Source organism: Watersipora subatra, chromosome 1 (assembly GCF_963576615.1).
Source record: "Watersipora subatra chromosome 1, tzWatSuba1.1, whole genome shotgun sequence".
Classification (NCBI taxonomy): Eukaryota; Metazoa; Bryozoa; class Gymnolaemata; order Cheilostomatida; family Watersiporidae; genus Watersipora; species Watersipora subatra.
The window spans coordinates 14,196,514-14,219,862 of NC_088708.1; the positions used below are offsets into that span (position 1 = coordinate 14,196,514).

The 23,349-nt window shown below is 37.7% G+C and overlaps 2 protein-coding genes across 2 annotated transcripts in view; both read right to left on the reverse strand.

The window, feature by feature from the left end:
* Nucleotides 1–1,659: 1,659 nt before the first annotated feature.
* On the reverse strand, nucleotides 1,660–3,957 carry LOC137410623 (uncharacterized). Its single transcript, XM_068096070.1, has 3 exons — nucleotides 3,862–3,957; nucleotides 2,031–2,138; nucleotides 1,660–1,890 (listed from the first exon to the last, which is right to left on the reverse strand). The coding sequence occupies exons 1-3, from the start codon at nucleotides 3,892–3,894 to the stop codon at nucleotides 1,717–1,719; spliced, it is 315 nt and encodes a 104-aa protein (XP_067952171.1). The 5' UTR covers nucleotides 3,895–3,957; the 3' UTR covers nucleotides 1,660–1,716.
* Nucleotides 3,958–5,104: 1,147 nt separating this feature from the next.
* LOC137386037 (serine/threonine-protein kinase A-Raf-like) overlaps nucleotides 5,105–23,349 on the reverse strand; it is a 29,447-nt gene continuing 11,202 nt past the window's right edge. The window contains exons 7-16 of the mRNA XM_068072688.1: nucleotides 19,587–19,765; nucleotides 18,559–18,712; nucleotides 16,095–16,122; nucleotides 13,638–13,771; nucleotides 10,161–10,369; nucleotides 9,840–10,016; nucleotides 7,266–7,431; nucleotides 6,893–7,024; nucleotides 5,957–6,091; nucleotides 5,105–5,659 (exon numbers count right to left, since the gene is read on the reverse strand). Coding sequence (XP_067928789.1) covers nucleotides 5,456–5,659; nucleotides 5,957–6,091; nucleotides 6,893–7,024; nucleotides 7,266–7,431; nucleotides 9,840–10,016; nucleotides 10,161–10,369; nucleotides 13,638–13,771; nucleotides 16,095–16,122; nucleotides 18,559–18,712; nucleotides 19,587–19,765 — 1,518 coding nt within the window. The 3' untranslated portion in view covers nucleotides 5,105–5,455. The remainder of the gene's footprint in view (nucleotides 5,660–5,956; nucleotides 6,092–6,892; nucleotides 7,025–7,265; nucleotides 7,432–9,839; nucleotides 10,017–10,160; nucleotides 10,370–13,637; nucleotides 13,772–16,094; nucleotides 16,123–18,558; nucleotides 18,713–19,586; nucleotides 19,766–23,349) is intronic.

Below are 23,349 nucleotides of genomic sequence, written 5' to 3' on the forward strand. Positions count from 1 at the left end.
GCACCAAAATGAGTCCTGGTTAGTTTATCAATATGATGACTTGCCACCAAAAACCAGTAACTTAAAACTTACCAGTTTTACTTACAACCAGTAAAGCTTACTACTAAACACAGAATTATTTTATTCACACACTTGTTACACCAAATTATTTTTATTGAAGTTTATAGGATTGCTACATTTTTGAAAAGTAAGTAATCAAATTGGTTATTCCAATGACCGTATTAGAATGAAAAGTCATTTGATTGAACTCTGTGATTAACATGGTTCACGTTGCAACTGTTAAGTTGCCGCTAAGTGCACTACTCATTTGTCTCAGCTTGTGTCAAGGAAGGCACAAAGCGGGCTGCTGCTGTTTGTGGTTCTCTTGACATAAAAGAACTTGAGAGCTGTCATTACTTCACTGCAAAAAATTATCATTGAATTATCATTCATTTATCGTTGAATGGCTGAACCAATTTGGTGCCACCTAAGACAAAGGCTAAGGCTAAAGCCGAGGCTAGGGTTGAAGCTGAGACCAAGACTGGGATCAAGGCTGGGACCGCATCTATTGCCGAGGCTGGGGCCAAAGCTGAGGTCAACGCAGGGGCTGAGTTTAGGGTGGAGGCTGAAGCGAAGGCTGGGGCCAAGTCTATGGCCGAGGCTAGCTCGGAGGCTAAGGCAGAGGCTAGGGCCGAGGCTAGGGCTGAGGCTAGGGCTGAGGCTGGAACCGATCGTTTAGAGATGAGGCTAGGGCCAAGGCTGGAACCGAGGCTAGAGATGAGGCTAGGACCGAGGCTGGAACCAAGGCTAGGGCCGAGGCTAGCTTGTTCTAACAGACTGCTCTGCTGTGTCCCTTTGATGCTGATGTGATGATACCACAAATAGCTCAATGCTGCTCCTCATGATAAAGGTTTACTGATGATGAATGACCATGTCATGCAGGACTAAAGCCCCCATCACTGTACTTGCTCAGATGTAGGGCTGTCATCATGAGAGTATTTCAGTGTTGTAGTCACAATCACCTGAAGTTGAAGCTGAAGTTACAGAAACTTAATCAATAATCTAGAGCTGTAAATGTAAAGAGGCAAATCTTTCCTCATATTACCATTGGTTGCTTACAATACAGAAACACCAAAGCCTCTTCCCGTTGGAGACGGTTGTGACTAGTATATTTAGGTATTAAGGATAGCTGTTGGAAGGATTTGTGCTAGTTGCATTTGAATTACTAGTAGTAATACAAAGACATTTACTGAAGGCAACAACTTAATGGCTCACCATGCCAATGCCCTATGTATTAAATATATGTGTATATTATAATAGCTCCTCGACAGGTTCATTTACCTCAGCTCTGGTTGGCTTTGTTTAGCTTCATTTGTCAATACGATAAAATGCTTACAAAAATTAAATCAGATATAATAAAGATGGAGCAATTGCACACATACTTACATGCAAACATTTTCTGAATCTTGTGCAAAAATAAAGTTAGGACAACTTCATAAAATTTCTTAATGAAGTAGAGAGTTTGCTAGACATTTTTTTGTCGGTTTTTGCTCTGCAGTCTCTAGCTACTATTCTGAAAGCTAGTGAAGGAGCTAGCCAATAAAGTCTCAGCTATATGTGACTTTAAACATCCTAGTGTTAGCTTGAGAAAGTTGATAGATCGCTGTTTATTCTGTCGGTGTAACCAGCTGATAGAGTGTAGAAGATCTGAAGAAAGAATATTCTAAATTACTTGAATCATTTCTTCTTCTTGCCTTTTTTCTTTTTGGCTCCTTTATTTGAATTACTTTTAGATGTGGATTTAGACGACTTGCCAGGTTTTCGTGAAGAACTTCTGCTGCGCGCAGATTTGCCGTCGGCAGATTTGTTAGCCGAAGGCACATACTCTACCCTTTTTCCAAGACACTTTTTCTGCAACATCATTTTTGTAAAATGACAATAGTTTGCTTTCCCAGATTGAATAAAAACGTACCTTAAAAATAAAAAGCTGTCCATAGATAATGCTCTCACCTCGCTTCTTGTTCCAATCAAATGGTTTCATTCTGGCTTACCTGATTGCACTGCCAACACCAAGTTCCATCTTTCATAAACCCAGTACCAAACTCGCCTCTCTTGCATGCTTTACAGAATCTTGTGCCACACCATTTGCACATGTATGTCTGCAACACGCAAGACTTATGACTCTGAGGCTTAGATTCCCAATATTTTATTTGAACTCAAAAAGCCTGGTCAACAGATTGAAGTAGCTAATTCTGCTGATTGATAGTATCTGCAATATTTGTTACCGACTGCTGATATTATATAGAGCTGATTTGATACACACCAACTACGTATAGTACAAATACATTTCGAGCAATCACAAAACGGACCTTTCTGGAAAAAAGGTGGTTACTGCTGAATAGGTTTTCCTATAACCTCATTTGACTTATCAAGTGGCCCTCTGTAACACAGCTTATTAGTAAACATGCACAATTCTTCTTTACATTTTCTTAAACTTTAATAAGTTTGTGTTTTCTATGTTTGATTTATTCATAAGAGCTTCTGGAAGTAGCGCACTTCAATTAGGGAGGGGGGTGCAGTGACCCGCTAGTTAATATAATGCCTCAGTGCATCCCGTGCCATAATGCATGTTATTCCAAGTTAATGTTGTCAGTTATTTACCCAACACCTTATGAGTTGGTAGAGTCAATAGAATACTTCAATATTTAATATTTTAGCGAGTTGGAACATACGTGTGACTTCATAGCGTTCAATTCACCCTCAAAACAGTTTTCCTATGTACAGCATGCATTGTAAATCTGTACAGGAACATTACAATATCTGTACTGAAACATAATTTCATGCCATTTATTTTAGATGAAGCAAGCAATGAGTTTGGCTCAGCGCCAAGTATGTTTAAAGTAGTCAGTACAGTCGCTCTCCAATTGGATGTTTGGAAGCCAATCCTAACTGACGGTCTCATTTTAAATTCTTTATGGTAAAATATTTTGGTCTCTTTTCAAATCAAGTGAAGCTTACCAATAAATAGAGTGGTTTTATTATCATACAAAAAAACTCTACAGAGGTTTTAGTTCAGGAGCTGTAACCGCAATGACCAGAGGGTGGGTTTGACCAATCACTTGGTATAATCACGAGTTTGTCCAACATGATTGGTTAAATGTGCTAAGCAGTTGTTAAATAGACCAAACCAAGTATGAAGGCTGTGCCGTTTGTACAATTGTTACTACAATAAGAGTCGTGTCTTTCTGTCTGTCTGTCCAAAGCCACGGTTGAAAGTTATAAAAAGATTTTGCTTTGTACAAGATTCAAACTCATACACCATATATATGTGTAATAAATCCTGGTATATACAATTTCCCTCATATCGATAAGATTCTCGTACACTGAATGGTGCTGGCGACTTGGTTTTTTCTCTTCGCTAATCTTACCTGAAAAAGATTTTAATGTTTAACAGCTGATATGCCCGAGTCAGCCCATTCAAAGGTAAAACCAAATGAGCTGGTGCTAAAACAATTCAGTTGTGTAGAAAATAAGATTTTCATATGCCAAATATAGCCAACGATAGAAGACAGGCTGTTTCACCATTTACCATTTCAGTTGGTTAGATATGACCAGAAAAAGAGAGGGGGCTTTCATAAAGTTACGTATTTCTTAAAAAGCTGAACAAAGCCAAAGAGAATCTATTTATGGGCTAGAATGGCTTTCAAGCTCGTAAATGAGAACTTTTTTGAAGCTGTTGAAGCTGGTAATGCTACATCTGCCCGATTACATGTACATAAAAACCTGATAAAAAGTATCTATGAGTCTCTGGTAGTACAACTATTATCAAAATAAAAAAGTGCTTACTTCAACAGAGACGCTCGGAATGAATGTTTCACTCACCGTGTCTGTAGTTGCACAGCCCCAGCGACACATCCTAACGATCCTAAAACTATCCTGACATGCGTTTAGTCAGCAAAAGCTGATTTGTAAAAAAAATGTCACAGAGTTAGTGATGGTGAGACGACTACAAGCGCGTGTGGAATGGCTGAGAGCTGCTGTAAGCACTCGAGTATTATGTGTCACACTATTGTCGTCTCAACTGAGCGAGATATAATACTAAACAGTTGAGCACAATTGGCTCTAACGCGCTTAGCTACGCGCTATTGCATAAAATAATATCTCTTCTATTGACCGCTTATGTGAACCTATCTTATCCCGCGTAATTAGAGCTTTGTATCGGTTGCTATTTGCTTTCCTACAATCTTAACTGGATGGTGAGGGCCACAATTTCCTGTTGACAGTATTCAATATTGATTTATAAGATAAAATTAAATGCAGTCATGCCTGTCATGGAAATATTACTTGAAGAAATTTCACTTCATCTGTCTATAAATAGTATACCGATAGGTATCTTTCAGGGCATTAGCAGCAGTCACATCACCTGTAGAATTAGTAAATTGTTGTCATAGAATGTACGCAAGCCAAATGGTCGGTTCTGAGCATAATCTGCTAGTCAAATTACTTGACGTACATAATAAGTTGTAGCTGTTGATACCACAATGATTCACACCTAGATATGCATGGTTCACACTAGAGCAATTGCCTTGACCACATGCTTAATTTCCACTTTTCATGGTCACAAAATAGTGGTAAAATAGAGCTTATCCTTTGTTTGGTTGTATTCCGCATGCTTCCACAAGCCTCATTTTTTACAATAGTGCAGGCCATTGTATTAATTAATTGGATGACTTTAGGACTTTCAACCAGAAATAAACAGCTATGCAAAGGGAAAGCAACTCCAATCTAATTACACAAAAATGTGCACTTGAAAATGCCCGAGTGTTAAAACCAATGCTATTTCACAGCAACCACCAACACAACCGTTACCGTACTTCTTGTAGGTTTTGCGATTTAAAAATCTCAATATCTAACAATAACTGATGAGGAATCAGACTGCTTGTAAAAACCCGGAAATAAAACAATACCTAAAAACACCCATGAAGTCCTGTCATGATGCTGAACCTGTCAATGGCCCATACGGCATGCAGTGAATGCAACAATCCATTGATCATGGTGAAACAACAAAGGCTGAAGCTTGTTGATTAACAAAGTAAAAAGGCAGGCAAGAAACGAGATGCTTGGATCTTATATTTGTTAGTAAAAAGCTCAGCTTTACTAAATTCATAGACAAAAGGTATAAAATTACATTCATAATGTAATGAATATACTTTGGCATTATATGCCGGTTTATTTACATAAATGGGAAGCTGTAGCCTTACCAGTTTCAACAACTTCAAAAAACTTTAAATTTGCAAGCTCAAAAGCCAGTCTAGCCCATAGATAGGTTCTCCTTGGCATAACTTAACTTTATAAAAATAGTTTCATGAAGGAGAGTGTGGCCAGCGGAAGCTGCGAGAAAAGCTAAAGCATCATGGACATGGGCAGCCCCCTGACTATCCTCCTAGTTACTGTTCAGCAGGAGAATGCACACGCATCACTGAACCTTCAGAGTGCTAGATTGGTTAGTAAAAGCATCTATAAAGTTTCCAAGAGACGGATGAATTGGAGTCTTAGGAGGAGCGTTACAGTAAAAATCGAGCTCATCTATATGCGAGTGGGACATGTTAACACATGGCTCTGAAGCACTCCGAATCAGCTTTGGCATTAATAACCTCACTTTGTCCAATTCCTCTAGAATCTGCAACCAATAACACACATTTGTGTCATGAATTAAGAATGTCACAATTCAGTAGCAATAGTAGGTGTGAAGAGACAGTAGCAATGGTAGGTGTGAAGTGACAGTATTAATACTAGGTGTGAAGAAACAGCAGCAATATTAGATGTGAAGAGATAGTAGCAATAGTGGATGTGAAGAGACAGTAGCAATACTAAGTGTGAAGAGACAGTAGCAATAGGTGTGAAGAGACAGTAGCAATAGTGGGTGTAAAGAGACAGTAGCCATAGAAGGTTTAAATAATGGATTTTTGAAACAGACCTCAGGAAAAAGTGGACGCTTATCTCGGTTGACGCTACAGCACTGCTCAAGCACTGCCTTCATGCCCTTTGGTGTGTCACTGCGCAGCTTTTTAAGGTCAGGTCGTAAGAAGCCACTCCCAACCATGAATAATATCTGCGTAAATCAGCAAAGTTAAAAAAAACATTTAAATAAACAATTAGACCTGCTCGTACAAGCATAGAACTAGTTCAACATCAAAAATGAACAACAATATACAAGATCCAAATGCGGAGTCTAAATAAATGCTTTCAAGGCTGAACCTCCACGTTGGTAAACATTAGTGCTGGGCACGGGTAATAAAACTTTGTGAACTCGCGGGTTTATCTTCTCTCGAGTCTTGGGTAATAGAAATTTTGAGCAGTTTGATCTTGCGGGTTCGGGTTTTGACTTACGAGTTCGGTTTTTGGCACACGAATCCGTCATGTAGAGCGGACAAAAACTCGGTCTATTGCGGCCTGAGCTCTAAGCGCTGTTCAACGACCCGCCTGTTAATGCTGCGAGCATGAATATCGGTCGATAGAAAGTAGTAAAAAATAATAAATGAATTGAATAGAGTTATAGTTGCATTGTAAATTTTAATATATGTCAGATGTTTAGAAATTTTAGACAAACCCGTATCAACAAACCCGATACCCGAAAAACCTGTTGACCAAGCAGAACTTGTGCCAAGCACTACCAGCTACCCGATACTCGAAAAACCTGAACGCAAGAGGACGAGTCTAAACTCATTGGCCAAGAAATACTTGTGCCCAACACTAGTAAACATACCAGATAACTACATGCTGCTGTTAAAATACCACGTGACCACATACTGCCATTACTCTGCAATACCTGTATCATACTCTAAAGCTAGACAGTATCACATGTTAAAGAAGTACATATATGAGCAAGGAAATGCGGACTACTGCAGCTCACCTGGTCCCGGTTGTTGATGTGAGAATAAGGAAGTGATGTGGAGAACAGCTCGTAAAGGACAATACCATAGGCATAAACATCCGAGCGGAATGTGTAAGGGTTGTCTTCCTTCATACGAATAACTTCAGGTGCCTAACAATCATATACTTAGTTGTACATAATAGATCGCGAGATACATCTAGGATACATATCTAGTGGGCTTCATTATCAAGTGTGACTCACACAACAAGTCTATGCGGTAATGCCTCCCACCTCCCTATCCCCTCCAACCAACCAATCCGACACACAACACGACAGCGAGCAGGATTGCCCACACGATAAACTGTATACAACTGCTGCGCAGCATACTAGATGTATGAGCGGCAGTGCTTACCATCCACAGTATAGAGCCAGTAGGTTGAGCAAATTGGTGAGACCCACTCCATCGTGTCTTTACTGTAGCCAGTCCAAAATCTCCTATTCGCACCGTGAGGTCGTCTGACAGAAATATGTTGTTCGACTTCATATCTCTGTGTATTATATTTTTTGCGTGGAGGTAGCTAAAACATACGATATTTGTAAGACTCTAGTACACTCCACATTAATACTGAAAACAGCATTTCAGTGCTATTTTGTTGACAGCGAGCGCCCACTTGTGGATGAACATATGAATTTAACTCCATATTGCTTGTAATGATGGGACTACTAGAGAGGTAGCATAAAAGACAATGCCGTTGATTGGGTAGAGCTGGATTATTATCCAGACAGAATAAATAAACAGCAAACTTGTATCAAAATAATGACCACAACAAACTGCATCCCCTCAGGCTTAAATGATAGAGAGTTCACCCAATTCCACCTACAGTATGAACCCTGTGCAAACAGTGCGACAGTAGCATATATGCAAAATGCTATTTCAGTAAGGGCTTATAGATAATTTGAAAGTTTCCTGTTGAAAATAATTTTTTCTACAAACAATAATAAACATTTTAAAATAAATTTTAGAATACTCATATACACATCACGAATGAAACTTTAGTGAAATTCCTAAAAATGTTAAATTTTCGGTCACATATTTTGGGAGCAATTTTCTAATAGCACCTTTTACTTACAGTACACCCTCAGGATACGATTACCCTGATATACGATTTTTTCACCTTACGAAGTAGAACATGATGATTTTTTCACCTCACCACACATATTGTTTTTCACCATACGAATTCAACAAAGTTTTCGCACGAGTTTTAAAATTGGCAGTCGGTGTTCTTGTTACATACATCAAAGTAACAAAGACGCCGAAATGCTGTTCGCCAAAAATATTTTCGCAAAGCAAAGAGACACAATGACCGATTTCTCTCAGTTTAGCAATTCTCATGTGTAAAACGATATTTCCCTTCAAAACCAGTAGCAAAGTTAGAGTTGCAATCCCTTCATACAGGTGGTCTGACAACTTCCTTAACCTGCTAACAAAAATCCACTTCATTAGGAAAACAACATCGTTTAGGTTTTCTTGTCATATTAGGTTGAAAATGTTTTAAATAGACCCACTAAAAGTTATAGTGAATGTGAAGACTGAAACTGCGAGTGGTGAAAATTTAGTGATAAAAAGTTGAAATTGAGCAAAATATTTAAAAACGCATATTAAAATTAAGCTATAAATGTGTGTCTTTAGTAAAGTAAACTTATTTGAAAATGAATTCAAAGTTTTTGTTTTACGCTTGTCTGTCTTTAAGGTAAGAACTTTTTACGGTAGTAGTACTGCTCATAGACATTGTAACGTTACATTTTAATGCAGATCATAACCAATGAACTCACTAAATTTAATAAAGTTACTGTAACTATAGTCAAAGTTAAGATACTATTTTGTTACTATTTTTCAATATGTACAGCACTTATCTAAAATTTTGATGATTTTTACCAGGCATTGTTTGCTTTATATAATTACTATGGTTTTTATATTCCTACATACGATTTTTTCCCCATACGATGCCAACCCTGGAACAGATCAACGTCGTATCCTGCGGGTCCACTGTAATTCAAAATATAGAACTAGTATATTAGCCTCTATCAATACTGCCAGGCGATTTTCTTCTTTTAGAAATTCACTAAATACAATGAAATTATGCAGAAGTATGATCGGATGCAAATCATTTTACTCCGGTACCGTGTCTTTTATGCAAGTTGAGAAAGGCAAACCATCAAAATCATTTAAAATTACAGAACGGCAAAATAAAAACTTATTAAAAAATCTATGGTCTAACACGCGCCTATGTGTCTATGAAATTGTAAATCTATGGTCTAACACACGCCTATGTGTCTATGAAATTGTAAATCTATGGTCTAACACGCGCCTATGTGTCTATGAAATTGTAAATCTATGGTCTAACACGCGCCTATGTGTCTATGAAATTGTAAATCTATGGTCTAACAAGCGCCTATGTGTCTATGAAATTGTAAATCTATGGTCTAACACGCGCCTATGTGTCTATGAAATTGTAAATCTATGGTCTAACACGCGCGAGTGTCTATGAAATTGTAAATATATGGTCTAACACGCGCGAGTGTCTATGAAATTGTAAATATATCGGTTTGCCTCAACGGAGCTATGCAGGGAAAGTTAGTATAAGACCGTAGAAAATACAATGATTTGTCACATTTACAGAGCAAGTGCTTTAACAAACCACTGGCCTGCATAATTGAATGCTGCGCATGTGGTTAAACATGCAGTGTAACATCTACTATATAACTATATCCAAAGACCCAACAGCTCTTCAGTCAAGAGTTAAATTTTAAGTTAGTTGAACGACAACAGTTGCAACAAATGACCACAAAGCTACTTCAGATCACGTCTGAATAATAGCAAAGGTAGTAATTAATTTAAAACATGACCATCAATAGACAGACCATTTATATGAATGTAAAAAATTAACTGAAAAACTGGATATACTGTTATATAACGCATACTTACTCCATGCCTTGAGCTGTCTGCCGAGCTATATCAAATAAGTTCATAACACCGAAAAAGATGACATCCACATGAAGGTGCTTGTATAAACTGGAGCCCTCACACCACTGTGTTATAATTGTTAGTTGGGGCTTTAATGTCCACCCCATAAAGAGTACGACATTTTGATGTCGAGTTTTCCTACAAAAAATATGAGAGCTAATGGTAAAAAAGAACAATGATCACAGGACACTGCCAAACTCCAGCCCTTCCAAATTAAAAGTCAGCAAAGCTAAACGAGGATGAGCAAAAGATAAAGCAAAAAATCAAGTACTCAGTTCTCACCGTAAAACGCTGACTTCGTTTTTGAATGCTTGCATTTGAGCAGGGGTTGGATTAGTTACGTTGAGTTTTTTAATGGCTACTGGCCCATACCAGAAGCCCTTGTAGACTGTCCCAAAAGAGCCAGAACCTATTCTTTCTCCAAACAGTATGTCAGTGTGCGGGACCTCCCAGGAGTCATATGAGTCTCTGCGTGCTGGATGATCCATGTGCTAGAGCAGACAGAAGAGTCATAGAGTGAACCAGAAAAACCTAGTCATACCGGATAGGGCAACAGGTGGTGAGCTTTGCTCTATCTAATGCTATCAAGCATGTCCAGTGCAGAGCGCATAAAACTACACTCGGTCGTAAATAAGCCTTCAGAAGGGTCTAAAATATGATAAGATCAACTAGGGAAGATGATTCCATGTAGATATACCTTCACGGAATATACTAGGCAATGGCACAATTACCTGACACCAGCATACACTGCATATTTCTTTACATTATACATTCTAGATATGATTACTAGCCATAGAGCTTGAATGGAATAACAGTTTGTTTTATAAACCCGTAGTACCTAGCATCTACATTACACATGCCAACACTGTCACCAAGTTCCTGCTGAAACTGCCACCAGATACCATGATATAAGGCATGTTTGATATGCCTACCCATTGACCCTTCTTTTCATTAGTGCACAAAACTCACTGTGTCTCTTTATCTATTTAGTAAATTACAGTACAGTGCACCACAGGGCTACAATGTTTCTGTTATATGATTTTTTTCGCCTTACGATGTGGAAAACAATGTTTTTTGAACCCGCCACACGATATCAACAAAAATCTCTCTCGAAATTCAAATTTGGCAGTTGGTGCGTGCTGAATAAGTCAGAATAACAAGAGTGCCGATATACTATTGACTGAAAGCCTCCCACAATGCCACAGTATGAACAGGCCCAAACAGTGTCCAAACACATTCTGCAACACATTTGTGATCTTTTCATAGCATCTGATCATGTAATTTTATGCTAATTAATTTGGTCAAATGTTATGACAACTTATATGCGCCAATGTCTAATATTTTATCTAAATAGAATATTTAATTCTCTGTAAAAAGCTTATTTGGTAGCGAAAGAGTTAACGATTATTGTTATGTTTTACTTTTATTAATAGAGAATAAATTTTGAGTTATATTTTTGAAATTAAGTTAGCATGTCATTTCGTTTGCTTTCCATCAGAGTTACACGCGTATGTATAAGCCGGACCTCTTGGTTTGGTAAGTTTTGAGTTCTGGAATCGGCTTATACGCGGAGATATAGGATAAGTATCAAGCCGTTACAACAAACACAACTACTACTCCAAATACAGTAATACTTCAACTTACGAGTGCTCCAACGTACGAGAAACTTGAGATACGAGCCAGCTTTTAAGCAAGTTTTAGCACTAACATACGAGCCATGTTTGAGATACAAGCACGTGAGTCAGTTGCCAAGTATGCCGGAGGTGTTTTATGAGAACAGCATCTGTATTTTTCAACTGCTCAAGTTATACTTTTGTACCGTGTTTTTTGTGCGATTTTCAGTGCAGAATTATGTGAATAAAAGTACTCTGCATTGACCGAAAGTTTGCCAGTAAAATGAAAGATAATGCAAAGAAAAAGCGAATGATAACAGTTGATATTAAACGGAAAATTATTGAAAAATATGCAAAATGTGTATGCGTGATTGAGCTAGCTCAGCAATATGACAGAAATACATCCACAATTATCAAACCGAAGGATTATATTCAGGGCATTTAGTTCGCAAAAGGACTGGCCATAGTTTCTAAACGGCGCAGCGATCTTCACAACCGCTGATGGAGAGACTGCTCAGGCATTGGATAAACATATATGAAAAGGCCGGTGCTATCTAGCAAAACTATAAAAATAGACATTCGGACAAATTGGCTAGAGGTCGTGCATTAACCTTTTGTTACGACACCTGCGTTCGTCCTAATGGCAACATGTTGAAAGGGCGACAAAGGCAAACGTCTTTAGATAGAAATATCTTAAAACGGCCGGCTAGTCGTGAAAGCGAAACAAAGGAAAAATTAGCTAACCAGCGAGAAACTTCAAACTACGAACGCCGAAGAAATTTTAATTACGTTAAGTTAAAAATGAAAGTTTGCTTTTAGGTTTGCTTCTACATTTGTCTTTTAAGACATTGATTAAATTCAAATTTATCAAAGTCAACTGTTGTAATGAAGGATAACTTATATCTTCCTCTCTGGCAAATGCTAGCGTTAGCTGCTATTGTATGTATTTAATTTTACATTATAATTAATCACATTTCCTTGCATTATTTTTAATTGTGCTTTTTGAAAGCATTTGGTAAATTAGGGCAATAACCATCATGTTCTTTCTGTTACAATATCTTGTTTTGAGTGTTTTATTTGCATTTTTTAGAGTATGGAAACCAATCAATATATATTTAATGGTTCTATATATAAATAAATTGCACCAACATGCGAGTAAATTAACATACGAGCTCAGTCTAGGAACGCATTAAGCTCGTAAGTCGAAGTATGACTGTACAAATTAGTAAAGATGAAGGCAATAACACCAATAGCTCAGCTCATCACTGTTCTTTCATAAGTTCAATTGAACTTTGCTGCGCACGACACTATCAAGGTTTACAGTTAGCTAATCGATAGCTGATGTGATGAGCTCAGTCTACGACTAGCGCATGCTTAATTCATTGATGCTCGCTCCTCAGTAATCAGCATTTAAAGTTTCACAACAAATAATAATTATTTTATTACTTGTGTTGTTGTCAGCTGATACAATGATATTGGGTACAATCTCCTGTTAATCTACTTTTGCTCAAAAGACATGTAGATACTCAAGACTTGACCGGCAGCTAGCCTTGAGTCATATAGCCTGAAGCTAGAATTAACTCGCGTAGACTGTAGCTTGGATACCGGGGCCACATATTTGTATAAGACCTTTCATCACACTCTCTGCAGCTAGAGTCAGTTCATATGAATAATATCAACCACGAATAGTGAACAACTGTTAAGTAGCCCATCACACAATTTCTTGCATAGATTAGTTCAAAGTAGCTACAATAAGTATAGTAAATAGTAACTATAATTGAAATCATTGATTATTCCTTATGCTTTACCTGAAAACAACAGTCTAGATGAGCAATTTTGAAGATGTGACAAGGAGATCTTGCAGCAGAAATGATTGCACTTATGTAGCTTTTATTAAACAAGCTAGTACAGCAATGTATGTTTCACCAATCAATCTAGGTTTAATGTAAGAGGTTAAAAGACTATTAGCTCGCTCCTTCTGTTCACACTATTGTCACAACTATGTTAACTTTGTTCACTTCATCTATGTTATGCATAATAGAGCTGTAACTACTGAGAAATCCATGATATGCTAAGATACAAAGTAACTAGAATCACTGTAATGAACAGCATAAACAGGAAAAAGAACTCGGAAAGGAAGACTTACCGTCCACAGTAAGCTATTTATAGAACTGAGCGAAGGATTCCTAATAGAGTCCGACTCCCTAGCCTCAGATCTGAGTAATACTGTACTGGCCATAGAAAGACTGTGGTCAGGGATGGATGCAGGCACATCACCCACTGAAATGAGGCAATAAAATCTTGCTTTTAGTTTGATGGATGAAACATTAGCCAGCGTACATCTCTAATACAGTCCACCCTCAGGATATGATTACCATAATACATGATTTTTTCCCCTTATGAAGTGGAACATGGTGATTTTTTCACCTCACTATACGAATCTTTTTTCACCATATGACTTCAACAAAATTTTTGCTCGAGCTGAAATTTGGCAGTTGGTGTGCTTCTTACGTATGTCAAAACAACAAGATGCCAAAATGCTGTTCGCCAAAAATATTTTCACAATGACTGAAAGAGACAGGATGACCACAGATTTCTCTCAGTCCAGCAATTCTTTCATGTAAAACAGTAATATTTTCCTTTTAATATTAGTAGTAGAGTTGGAATTGCAATTCCTTCAAACAGTGGTCAGACAACTTCCCTTAACCTGATAACAAACATGCACTTTATTACACTAACAGCATCATTTGAGCTTTTTGCCGAAGTAAGTTGAAGAAAGTTTCAAACAGACCCGCTAAAAGTTATAGTGAAAGTGAAGACCGAAACTGATAAATAATTACATTTTAGCGATAAAAAGTTGAAATTCAGTAAAATAATTAAAAACATACATTAAAGCTTAGCTTTAAGTGTGTGTGTTTAGTAAGCTAAACTGATTTGAGGTAAATTCCAAGTTTATGTTATTGAAGATAACAAGCCTGTCTTGAAGATAAGAACTCCCTACGAGACATTATGTTACATTTTGTTGCAGATCATAGCCACTAAATACAATAAAATCACTGTAGGTAACTATAGTTACTGAAGTTAACATACTATTTTGTTGCTAGTTTTTAAAATGGACATAACTTGCATAAAACTCGGACGATTTTTACCTGGAACGTTTGCATTATATAATTACTATGGTTTCTATCCCCCTAAATACGATTTTTTCACCATTTTCGATGCCAACCCTGGAATGGATGAAATACCCTGAGGGTGCACTGTATATGGAAATTCTACTATGACTAGATTTGCTTTATATAAGAATTATGCGCGCACGTATGTTGAATAGCATAGTAAGCTGATATGCAGGAGTTTACTGCATTACAGAAATTAAAGCCTTGCTTGGTCTTTTTGAAACTCATAGAAACCGGCTGACTCCTAGTTGTTAAAATAACCTTGAGCAAATCTTACGAAGAGATTGTGCTGTCAGTTATACACATTAGTTTGTATTGAACACCGGTGTGATGAGCTAGCCATCAGGAATAGATCCAACTGAAGTTTCCAACATCAGAAACTTTTATTGGGAGAATCAACTCGAGTAAACGGGACCCAAATTGTTGCAACCAATCACGTCCATTTTGGTTTTGCAAACCGCAGCTGAAGCTCACATTTGATTAGACAATTTTTAATTTATTATATTACTAATTGATTCAAACAAAGCATATGGAATCTCATTACAGTAGGACAGGAAATACTCACTACGTTTCCATGACGCGCATGATTCACAAATTTGAGCCAACCCACAAGTTAACCGCATCATGGAAATGGCATAAATCCGCAAGCTAAGCGAGTTTTGCGATTCGCAGAACTTTATCGAATCCATCATGCTTGTGAATTATGGAAACAGAATTGCACTAGCTATTCAATTTTAAATGTTTTCAATACTTCCGTCGTCCTTTCTCGGTCGACTTGCACGTGTTTGCATCGCTAATTATTAACTTGTAGCGTACAATTCCTTATCTTTTTCACAAGGCGCAGGAGTCAATCCGCATCATGCGAATGTCTATAGAACCACTTAATTCGCACGGTAACACAGCTTGCACACAACTCCAAACCCGCATGATGCGGTTCATGCGTGTCATGATAACATAGTCACTGTAGACATGTATTTCTTGATTTAGGTCCAGACTTGCGTGATCGCTTATTTATATACTTTAGTTGTATCCGTTTAGATATGCCCGCTTCAAAACCTTGGTTGCCAAGTAGGTTGCCAAGTAGCCATAGCTTACTCATTGCAGAAATACCGGTAGACAAATCTGATTATTATGACGTTAAAAATGAATAAGTGTTAGGATTACCAAAGAGCTGACCGGTGAAACTAGTATAGCCAATGAATGATAGTAGTTATGGAAGTACCACAAACAACAAACCGCCAAAATAATGCTAGCAACTGTCACCACAGCTTGAAGAACAGCTGTAATAACAGGCGCAACTCTCCGCCATATTCTCGGAGATTGTGAACACAACTATTCATTGACATCAAATTTACATGTGGGAATCCATAGCATGAGAAGGGCAAGTACAGCAGTTCAACAAATCACTAGAGGTCACCTTGAAAACGTACCTGTGGCTGCCAGTGCATCTGGAGCTGCCTAAAATGACAGAGATATGAGCGATGTACACAACAAAATCACCATTCAGAAATAAACTAAATACTAGAAGCACACCTATGCTAATATTATTTTTTGAATTTAAGAAGATAATAAACCAGTTAGTGGCATTCTTGGTACTCCACATCAAGACATGAACCCATGAAGCTACATATATGAGAGCAGTCCTCTACTATATGAGAGCAGTCCTCTACTATATGAGAGCAGTCCTCTACTATATGAGAGCAGTCCTCTACTATATGAGAGCAGTCCTCTACTATATGAGAGCAGTCCTCTACTATATGAGAGCAGTCCTCTACTATATGAGAGCAGTCCTCTACTATATGAGAGCAGTCCTCTACTATATGAGAGCAGTCCTCTACTATATGAGAGCAGTCCTCTACTATATGAGAGCAGTCCTCTACTATATGAGAGCAGTCCTCTACATATATGAGAGCAGTCCTCTACTATATGAGAGCAGTCCTCTACTATATGAGAGCAGTCCTCTACTATATGAGAGCAGTCCTCTACTATATGAGAGCAGTCCTCTACTATATGAGAGCAGTCCTCTACTATATGAGAGCAGTCCTCTACTATATGAGAGCAGTCCTCTACTATATGAGAGCAGTCCTCTACTATATGAGAGCAGTCCTCTACTATATGAGAGCAGTCCTCTACTATATGAGAGCAGTCCTCTACTATATGAGAGCAGTCCTCTACTATATGAGAGCAGTCCTCTACATATATGAGAGCAGTCCTCTACTATATGAGAGCAGTCCTCTACTATATGAGAGCAGTCCTCTACTATATGAGAGCAGTCCTCTACTATATGAGAGCAGTCCTCTACTATATGAGAGCAGTCCTCTACTATATGAGAGCAGTCCTCTACTATATGAGAGCAGTCCTCTACTATATGAGAGCAGTCCTCTACTATATGAGAGCAGTCCTCTACATATATGAGAGCAGTCCTCTACTATATGAGAGCAGTCCTCTACTATATGAGAGCAGTCCTCTACTATATGAGAGCAGTCCTCTACTATATGAGAGCAGTCCTCTACTATATGAGAGCAGTCCTCTACTATATGAGAGCAGTCCTCTACTATATGAGAGCAGTCCTCTACATATATGAGAGCAGTCCTCTACTATATGAGAGCAGTCCTCTACTATATGAGAGCAGTCCTCTACTATATGAGAGCAGTCCTCTACATATATGAGAGCAGTCCTCTACTATATGAGAGCAGTCCTCTACTATATGAGAGCAGTCCTCTACATATATGAGAGCAGTCCTCTACTATATGAGAGCAGTCCTCTACATATATGAGAGCAGTCCTCTACTATATGAGAGCAGTCCTCTACTATATGAGAGCAGTCCTCTACTATATGAGAGCAGTCCTCTACTATATGAGAGCAGTCCTCTACTATATGAGAACAGTCCTCTACTATATGAGAGCAGTCCTCTACTATATGAGAGCAGTCCTCTACTATATGAGAGCAGTCCTCTACTATATGAGAGCAGTCCTCTACTTGACAAGTTATCCCTTGGGCATCAAATATTTAATTGATGTCGCATTTCTTTTTATATTAGATAAAATAGTTTTCAAAACAAATTTTATATCTTCTAGCTTAGTGGAATTACATTAAGTTCTGCAGATTCGGTTCGACAGCATATTTGAAGTGTTTCAATCTTTAAAAGTTCATATTAAAAATGTATTCAGATCAAAAGATATTGCTAAAACTTGATCTTCTAAACATACACGTACTGCATTCACAAATTAACCACATGTAGGTAGAAGATGAAATAGCTTGCCAAAAAGCACCACAAATAACAGAGGACATTAGGTTGCCATTGCTTTTCTCAAGAATTGTAAGAGCAACTACATGTTCATTTTTTATTTGTTTTAATAATACCATCTAAAAATAAACATCAGTAATAAAACTTAAAACAATCTTTCCAAGTGTCTGCAACCCGTAGTGCATTGTTAGCAAGGCCCTTCTGCTATTTGGATCTATCCTGAGCAAATGGACCAACAATACACATATGAAGTGAAGACTATAACAAAGGTCAGTAACTCGGCATATGCAGAAACGTCAGAAGGGAATTGCTGAGCAAGAGAAGCACTGAATTCCTCTACAGAAGCTACAACCCCCGAAAGCTAAGGATTGAGATTTAGGACCAATCAGGCCAGCAGATCCTAGTGACCAAGAGCAGCTATAGTTGAGTGTTATCAACTGTTTTACCGTGACCAGACATAAAAATCCCTGACCTCCAAGGAGACCCCCCAAAGAGCTGTCGAGAAGCGTGAGCAGCTAAAGGCTATACTTGTTACGGTTGACCATAGATGGCTTTTAAGCAGTGTACAGAGGCCTGGCGCATCAGTGGATTGTTGGAGATTAGAGCTAAGGAAGTGAGCAGTCAATGGCAAATGAACAAACACATACCTCTCCTGTCCGTTCATCCTCAGTCGTCCCACTGGCAGGGGGTTGAGATATCTTAAATACATCTGGCACTGACGTTGCACGATTACCGGTTATTCCAAAATTTCTAGGTAGACTCTTGGATGCTCCGGGAGCCATATTTTCCGTTGCTAGCATGCTAGACATTGGCAAACAAGGTGGATAGAGACGAATCAGAATGTTCAGATAAAGCAAAATAACAACACTAAATATATACTATAGTACTATATACATGTATATACATATATGTATATAATTGTACTATAGTATATAAGCTGAAACAAGTGCTTTATATGAATGACACTATTACAAAAATTCACTAAATAAACCTAAAAGATGGTGAGAGCTCGTCCTGCTCAGAATTTGACCTTGATAGATTCAACAGTGCAGACGCAGTGATTACATGGAGTAGTAAGCCGTGGCTATGCAAACTACGTAACAGCACATGGACAACCCATAGCATAGATATTGGCTAAGGCTACAAACATCGACACAGCTCCATGGCACACATCATTCTCATAGCCAAGACAACTATTATCACCACGTACATTAATATAATTGGCGATAGGGTTTAGCAAAATGACACCCATCCTGGGTTTAACGGGCAGTTTATCGTGTTCAAAATACTGGCTCCAGATTCTGTCATATAACTTGAAATGCTAATGACGATAGTAACGTTTGTGCAAATTTGTTAATTCACTACAAAAAAAGGCTGCAATTGATGATGAACCTGTAATTGGTTAATATGAATGATTTTCAAATAAAACGGCTTGAATTGGGAGTAAATGATATGGAATTTAAACTTTATCAAATGAAAGTGACCTTGTGAGCCAACCACAGATACCTACGTGTAAGCTATTACTTTCTCAACAGAGGCCAGCGCAAAAACTTTAAACAAGACATGTCATAGCAGCAGTTTATGCTTGCAAGCGAACAAGGGTTTTTGGCAGGAGGTGTAGCCACCAGTAAATAGCGAGAAATGAGTTTGTCTATCCAATGCTGTATTATCTTACCGTTTAAATGTTTCCGTGTTGCGCTGGGTTTTGTCTGGAGTCGTCGCCCGAGGGCAGTGTGTGGGTACCTTGTGTATGCAGGTTCTGTGTATCTTCTTATTGCAATGGCGACAGCGCATCCCTTGTGTAGTCATTTTATTGCACACATCGCAGTACGCAAGATCTATGTAATACTTCGCCTGCAAGTAAGTGCTTGAGAATAAAGAAAATGAAGGCACGATTATTTGTGTGAAGATGCTTTTGATTTTGGAAAAACTTTAAAAAAAAAAGGTTTGAATCTGAAAAGAAGTTAAAATTGTGAGTAATGTACCAATCTTGAATTGCATCAGCATTTTAGGAAATTCTAGCAGATGAGGGAAGACACTACATGAGCTAGTTTGATGGCTACAATGAAGGGGTACTCCAGCTAGTAGTAGCAGCTAGTACTCCAGCTAGTAGTAGCAGCTAGTACTCCAGCTAGTAGTAGCAGCTGCTTACTCCAAGAGTATATAATGACTAGAGAATTAAAGTGAGGTGAGTATAAAAATACAACTAGGTGATGTCAAAGCCTGCCTACGACCCGACCCACCCGACCCACGCATTACACAATACCAACCAAATCCTCATCAACGGCATCAGGCAGCATTTCATAAATTCATCAGCTTAACACCGCTGGAATGCTCGCCTATAACATTACCAACTGTGAGCAAAATTGCAATAGCAGACAGAGAGATGTTTCTGCAGCATCAGGGAAGTACTCTATTACAGTGATGATGGCATAAACAAACACAGATCCAGCATGGGAGAAAGTGGCTTTGAAAGCGCACACAATCTCATCAAGAAAGAGAGATATACATTATACAGTCAGTCCATCGACTTACAACCTATGCGACATACGTCCACCCGACTTTACGACCACGTCCGTGGGAAGTTCAGGCAGCTCTGTGCGAGGCATAGCAAAAGCCTCTCTTCGTTATTCTCGTTAAGCTTTTTTGTTCAGGCAAATTTTATTTGCTACACAATAACAATAATTTCTCTCGAAATTAAAATTTGGCGATTTGTGTACTGATTATATACGTTATAAATAGTGTACTGATTATATACGTTATTAATAGTGTACTGATTATATACATTATTAATAGTGTACTGATTATATACGTTGTTAATAGATATATGTTGCTTGCCATGGCGCGTTCAGCGTTAACCGTTATGGTAAAAACGGATTCGCAAACAGATAAATAATAAAATCTTAGTTAAAAATTTTAAGTTCACTAAAGTACATGCTAACACTTCCTTCAAGTATGTGTTTAGCAAGCTAAATTCATTTAAGTTAGATCAGAATCGACAGAATCGACTTACGTCCAAATCGTCTTACGACCGGCCGGCACCAAAAGTGGTCGTAGGGCGTAAATCGACGACTTACTGTACTGCCAAGCTACCTGTACAATACTGCTAATCTTAATTTGCACAAATACAATACTAGTAAATGAACCATAGAGACATAATAGGGTGAGCCTTTGCTGCATAAACCAGGTACCAGGTGTCACATAGCCTTCTGAACGGTTCACTGCATGAGCATTATAAATGCAAATTGTTTATAGAGGTAAAAATGCTGTATGTTGTATTAAGTATTCAAATGCTGTGGGTTGCGTTGAGTATTGAAATGCAATGGGTTATGTTAAGGATTGAAATAATGTGGGTTATGTTAAGTATTGAAATGCAATAAGTTATGTTAAGTAATGAAATGCAATAAGTTATGTTAAGTATTGAAATGCAATAAGTTATGTTAAGGATTGAAATGCAATGGGTTATGTTAAGGATTGAAATAATGTGGGTTATGTTAAGTATTGAACTGCAATAAGTTATGTTAAGTATTGAAATGCAATAAGTTATGTTAAGTATTGAAAGGCAATAAGTTATGTTAAGGATTGAAATGCAATGGGTTATGTTAAGTATTGAAATAATGTTGGTTATGTTAAGCATTGAAATGCAATAAGTTATGTTAAGTATTGAAATGCAATAAGTTATGTTAAGTATTGAAATGCAATAAGTTATGTTAAGAATTGAAATGCAATGGGTTATGTTAAGGATTGAAATGCAATGGGTTATGTTAAGGATTGAAATAATGTGGGTTATGTTAAGTATTGAAATGCAATAAGTTATGTTAAGTATTAAAACATAAGCTACCGAAACAGCCAGATGTAGTGATGGACTATTCCAAATAAATTTGCTGCCAGCCAGTGACAATCAATGAATCATTGTGCAAGAGCTGCAGCAGCTTGAGAGGAATGCCAACAGGAGTTAGCCAGAGAATTAAAGAGTAAACAAGCGCTTGCCTGCACCAATTATTTCATAACCAGCTATTAATATCAAAAATGAATGTTTCTCTTAAGCGGCCAAGGAACGCAGTCAACTTTACCCTTATTGTAGGGTGAAAATTTAGTAAGAAAACAACTGCTCAGCAGTTTCTGAAAACACTAAGAAAATAAGTACAGAGTTTGGTATTAACCATTTTTACAAATACATAAATGGCTTGTAATTGTAACATAACGGACTTAACCGCTCGCTGCCGGAATATCCAACTTTTGTCACCTTTACTTTCACAGCCTTGGGTACAGCTAGTATAAGAGACGCAGCAAAGCACTAATACAAATCTAAAACTTGATCAAATCCTCCCAGTTGTGTCTAAATTGATATTTGAAGTCTGCTGTGATTACCTCAGATAAAAATTGCTTTCATGTTGCAGCTGTTTCCACGCCGCTGAGACGTATAAAACTACCCTCATTAACCACCCAAGTTACAAATTGCCGTAAAGAATAATTACATTCACTTAGGCTACTGTTTATAAATAGGGAGGACATTGCAACGTGGTTCTATAAATTGCAGCAACGCGGTAAAAGAAGTAATAAATCTGTTATTCACCTTAGCAAGATGATGATGATCAAGTCATTTACCTTCCAGCAACAAAAGTATTAATAGAGCTAATCTCAAGGAGTTACAAGCTGTCAACCTTTTTACCTAATACATGTTCAAAACATCTGAAATGACAGTCCCCTGTATGTTCAACTTGCTTCACAATAGTCTAGAACAAATTCTGAGGATTCGTTAAGATTGCTTCAGTTAATAAGTTAACAAGACCCTTTGTGCTAAAGCTCTTCAAAAAATTAATTGGGCGAACAAAGATTTTTAAAAATATGTAATTGTTCTGTAATTAGCGCTCTACAGAGGTACCCTTATATGCTGATGTGTAGACTGAATAACTTGTAAATACGCTGAGACATATATATATATCTATATATATATATATATATATATATATATATATATATATATATACTTCTCTACATGAGTATAATAGAAGAAATATTAGGAGTAAAGTAATTTTTTATTAACGGCGCTACAAATCTGTTTCGTGTGATGCACTCTTCAGGCGTGGCTTGACTAAAGCCGCGCCTGAATCTATATATATATATGAGTATATATATAGATTATATATAGACCATTCCCTTTAATAGAAAACAATGTTTTCTTGAGCCGTGCGTGCCTGCTGAATCTATATATATATATATATATATGAGTATATACATGAATATATAAGTATATATATAGATCAATGAAAACAATGTTTTCTTGAGCCGTGCGTGCTGTGCCTGCGTTGCTTCTTATCCACTTTGTTCAATTGTTGTTTCAATTGCCAAATAGCTAATAAAGCAGTTGGCCAAAGCTTTGTGATTTTTAGCTATGTTGAAACATCTCTCAATGGGGACACAAAGCTATTACACTG

Bases quoted from the DNA above. Each gene is read 5' to 3' on its own strand.
- LOC137410623 (XM_068096070.1), bottom strand. From the start codon at position 3,894: ATGTGTCGCTGGGGCTGTGCAACTACAGACACG. The intron at 2,139-3,861 runs GTGAGTGAAACA...TGCGTGTTGCAG, and splicing joins GCTGTGCAACTACAGACACG to ACATACATGTGCAAATGGTG. The intron at 1,891-2,030 runs GTAAGCCAGAAT...ATGATGTTGCAG, and splicing joins GGTGTTGGCAGTGCAATCAG to AAAAAGTGTCTTGGAAAAAG.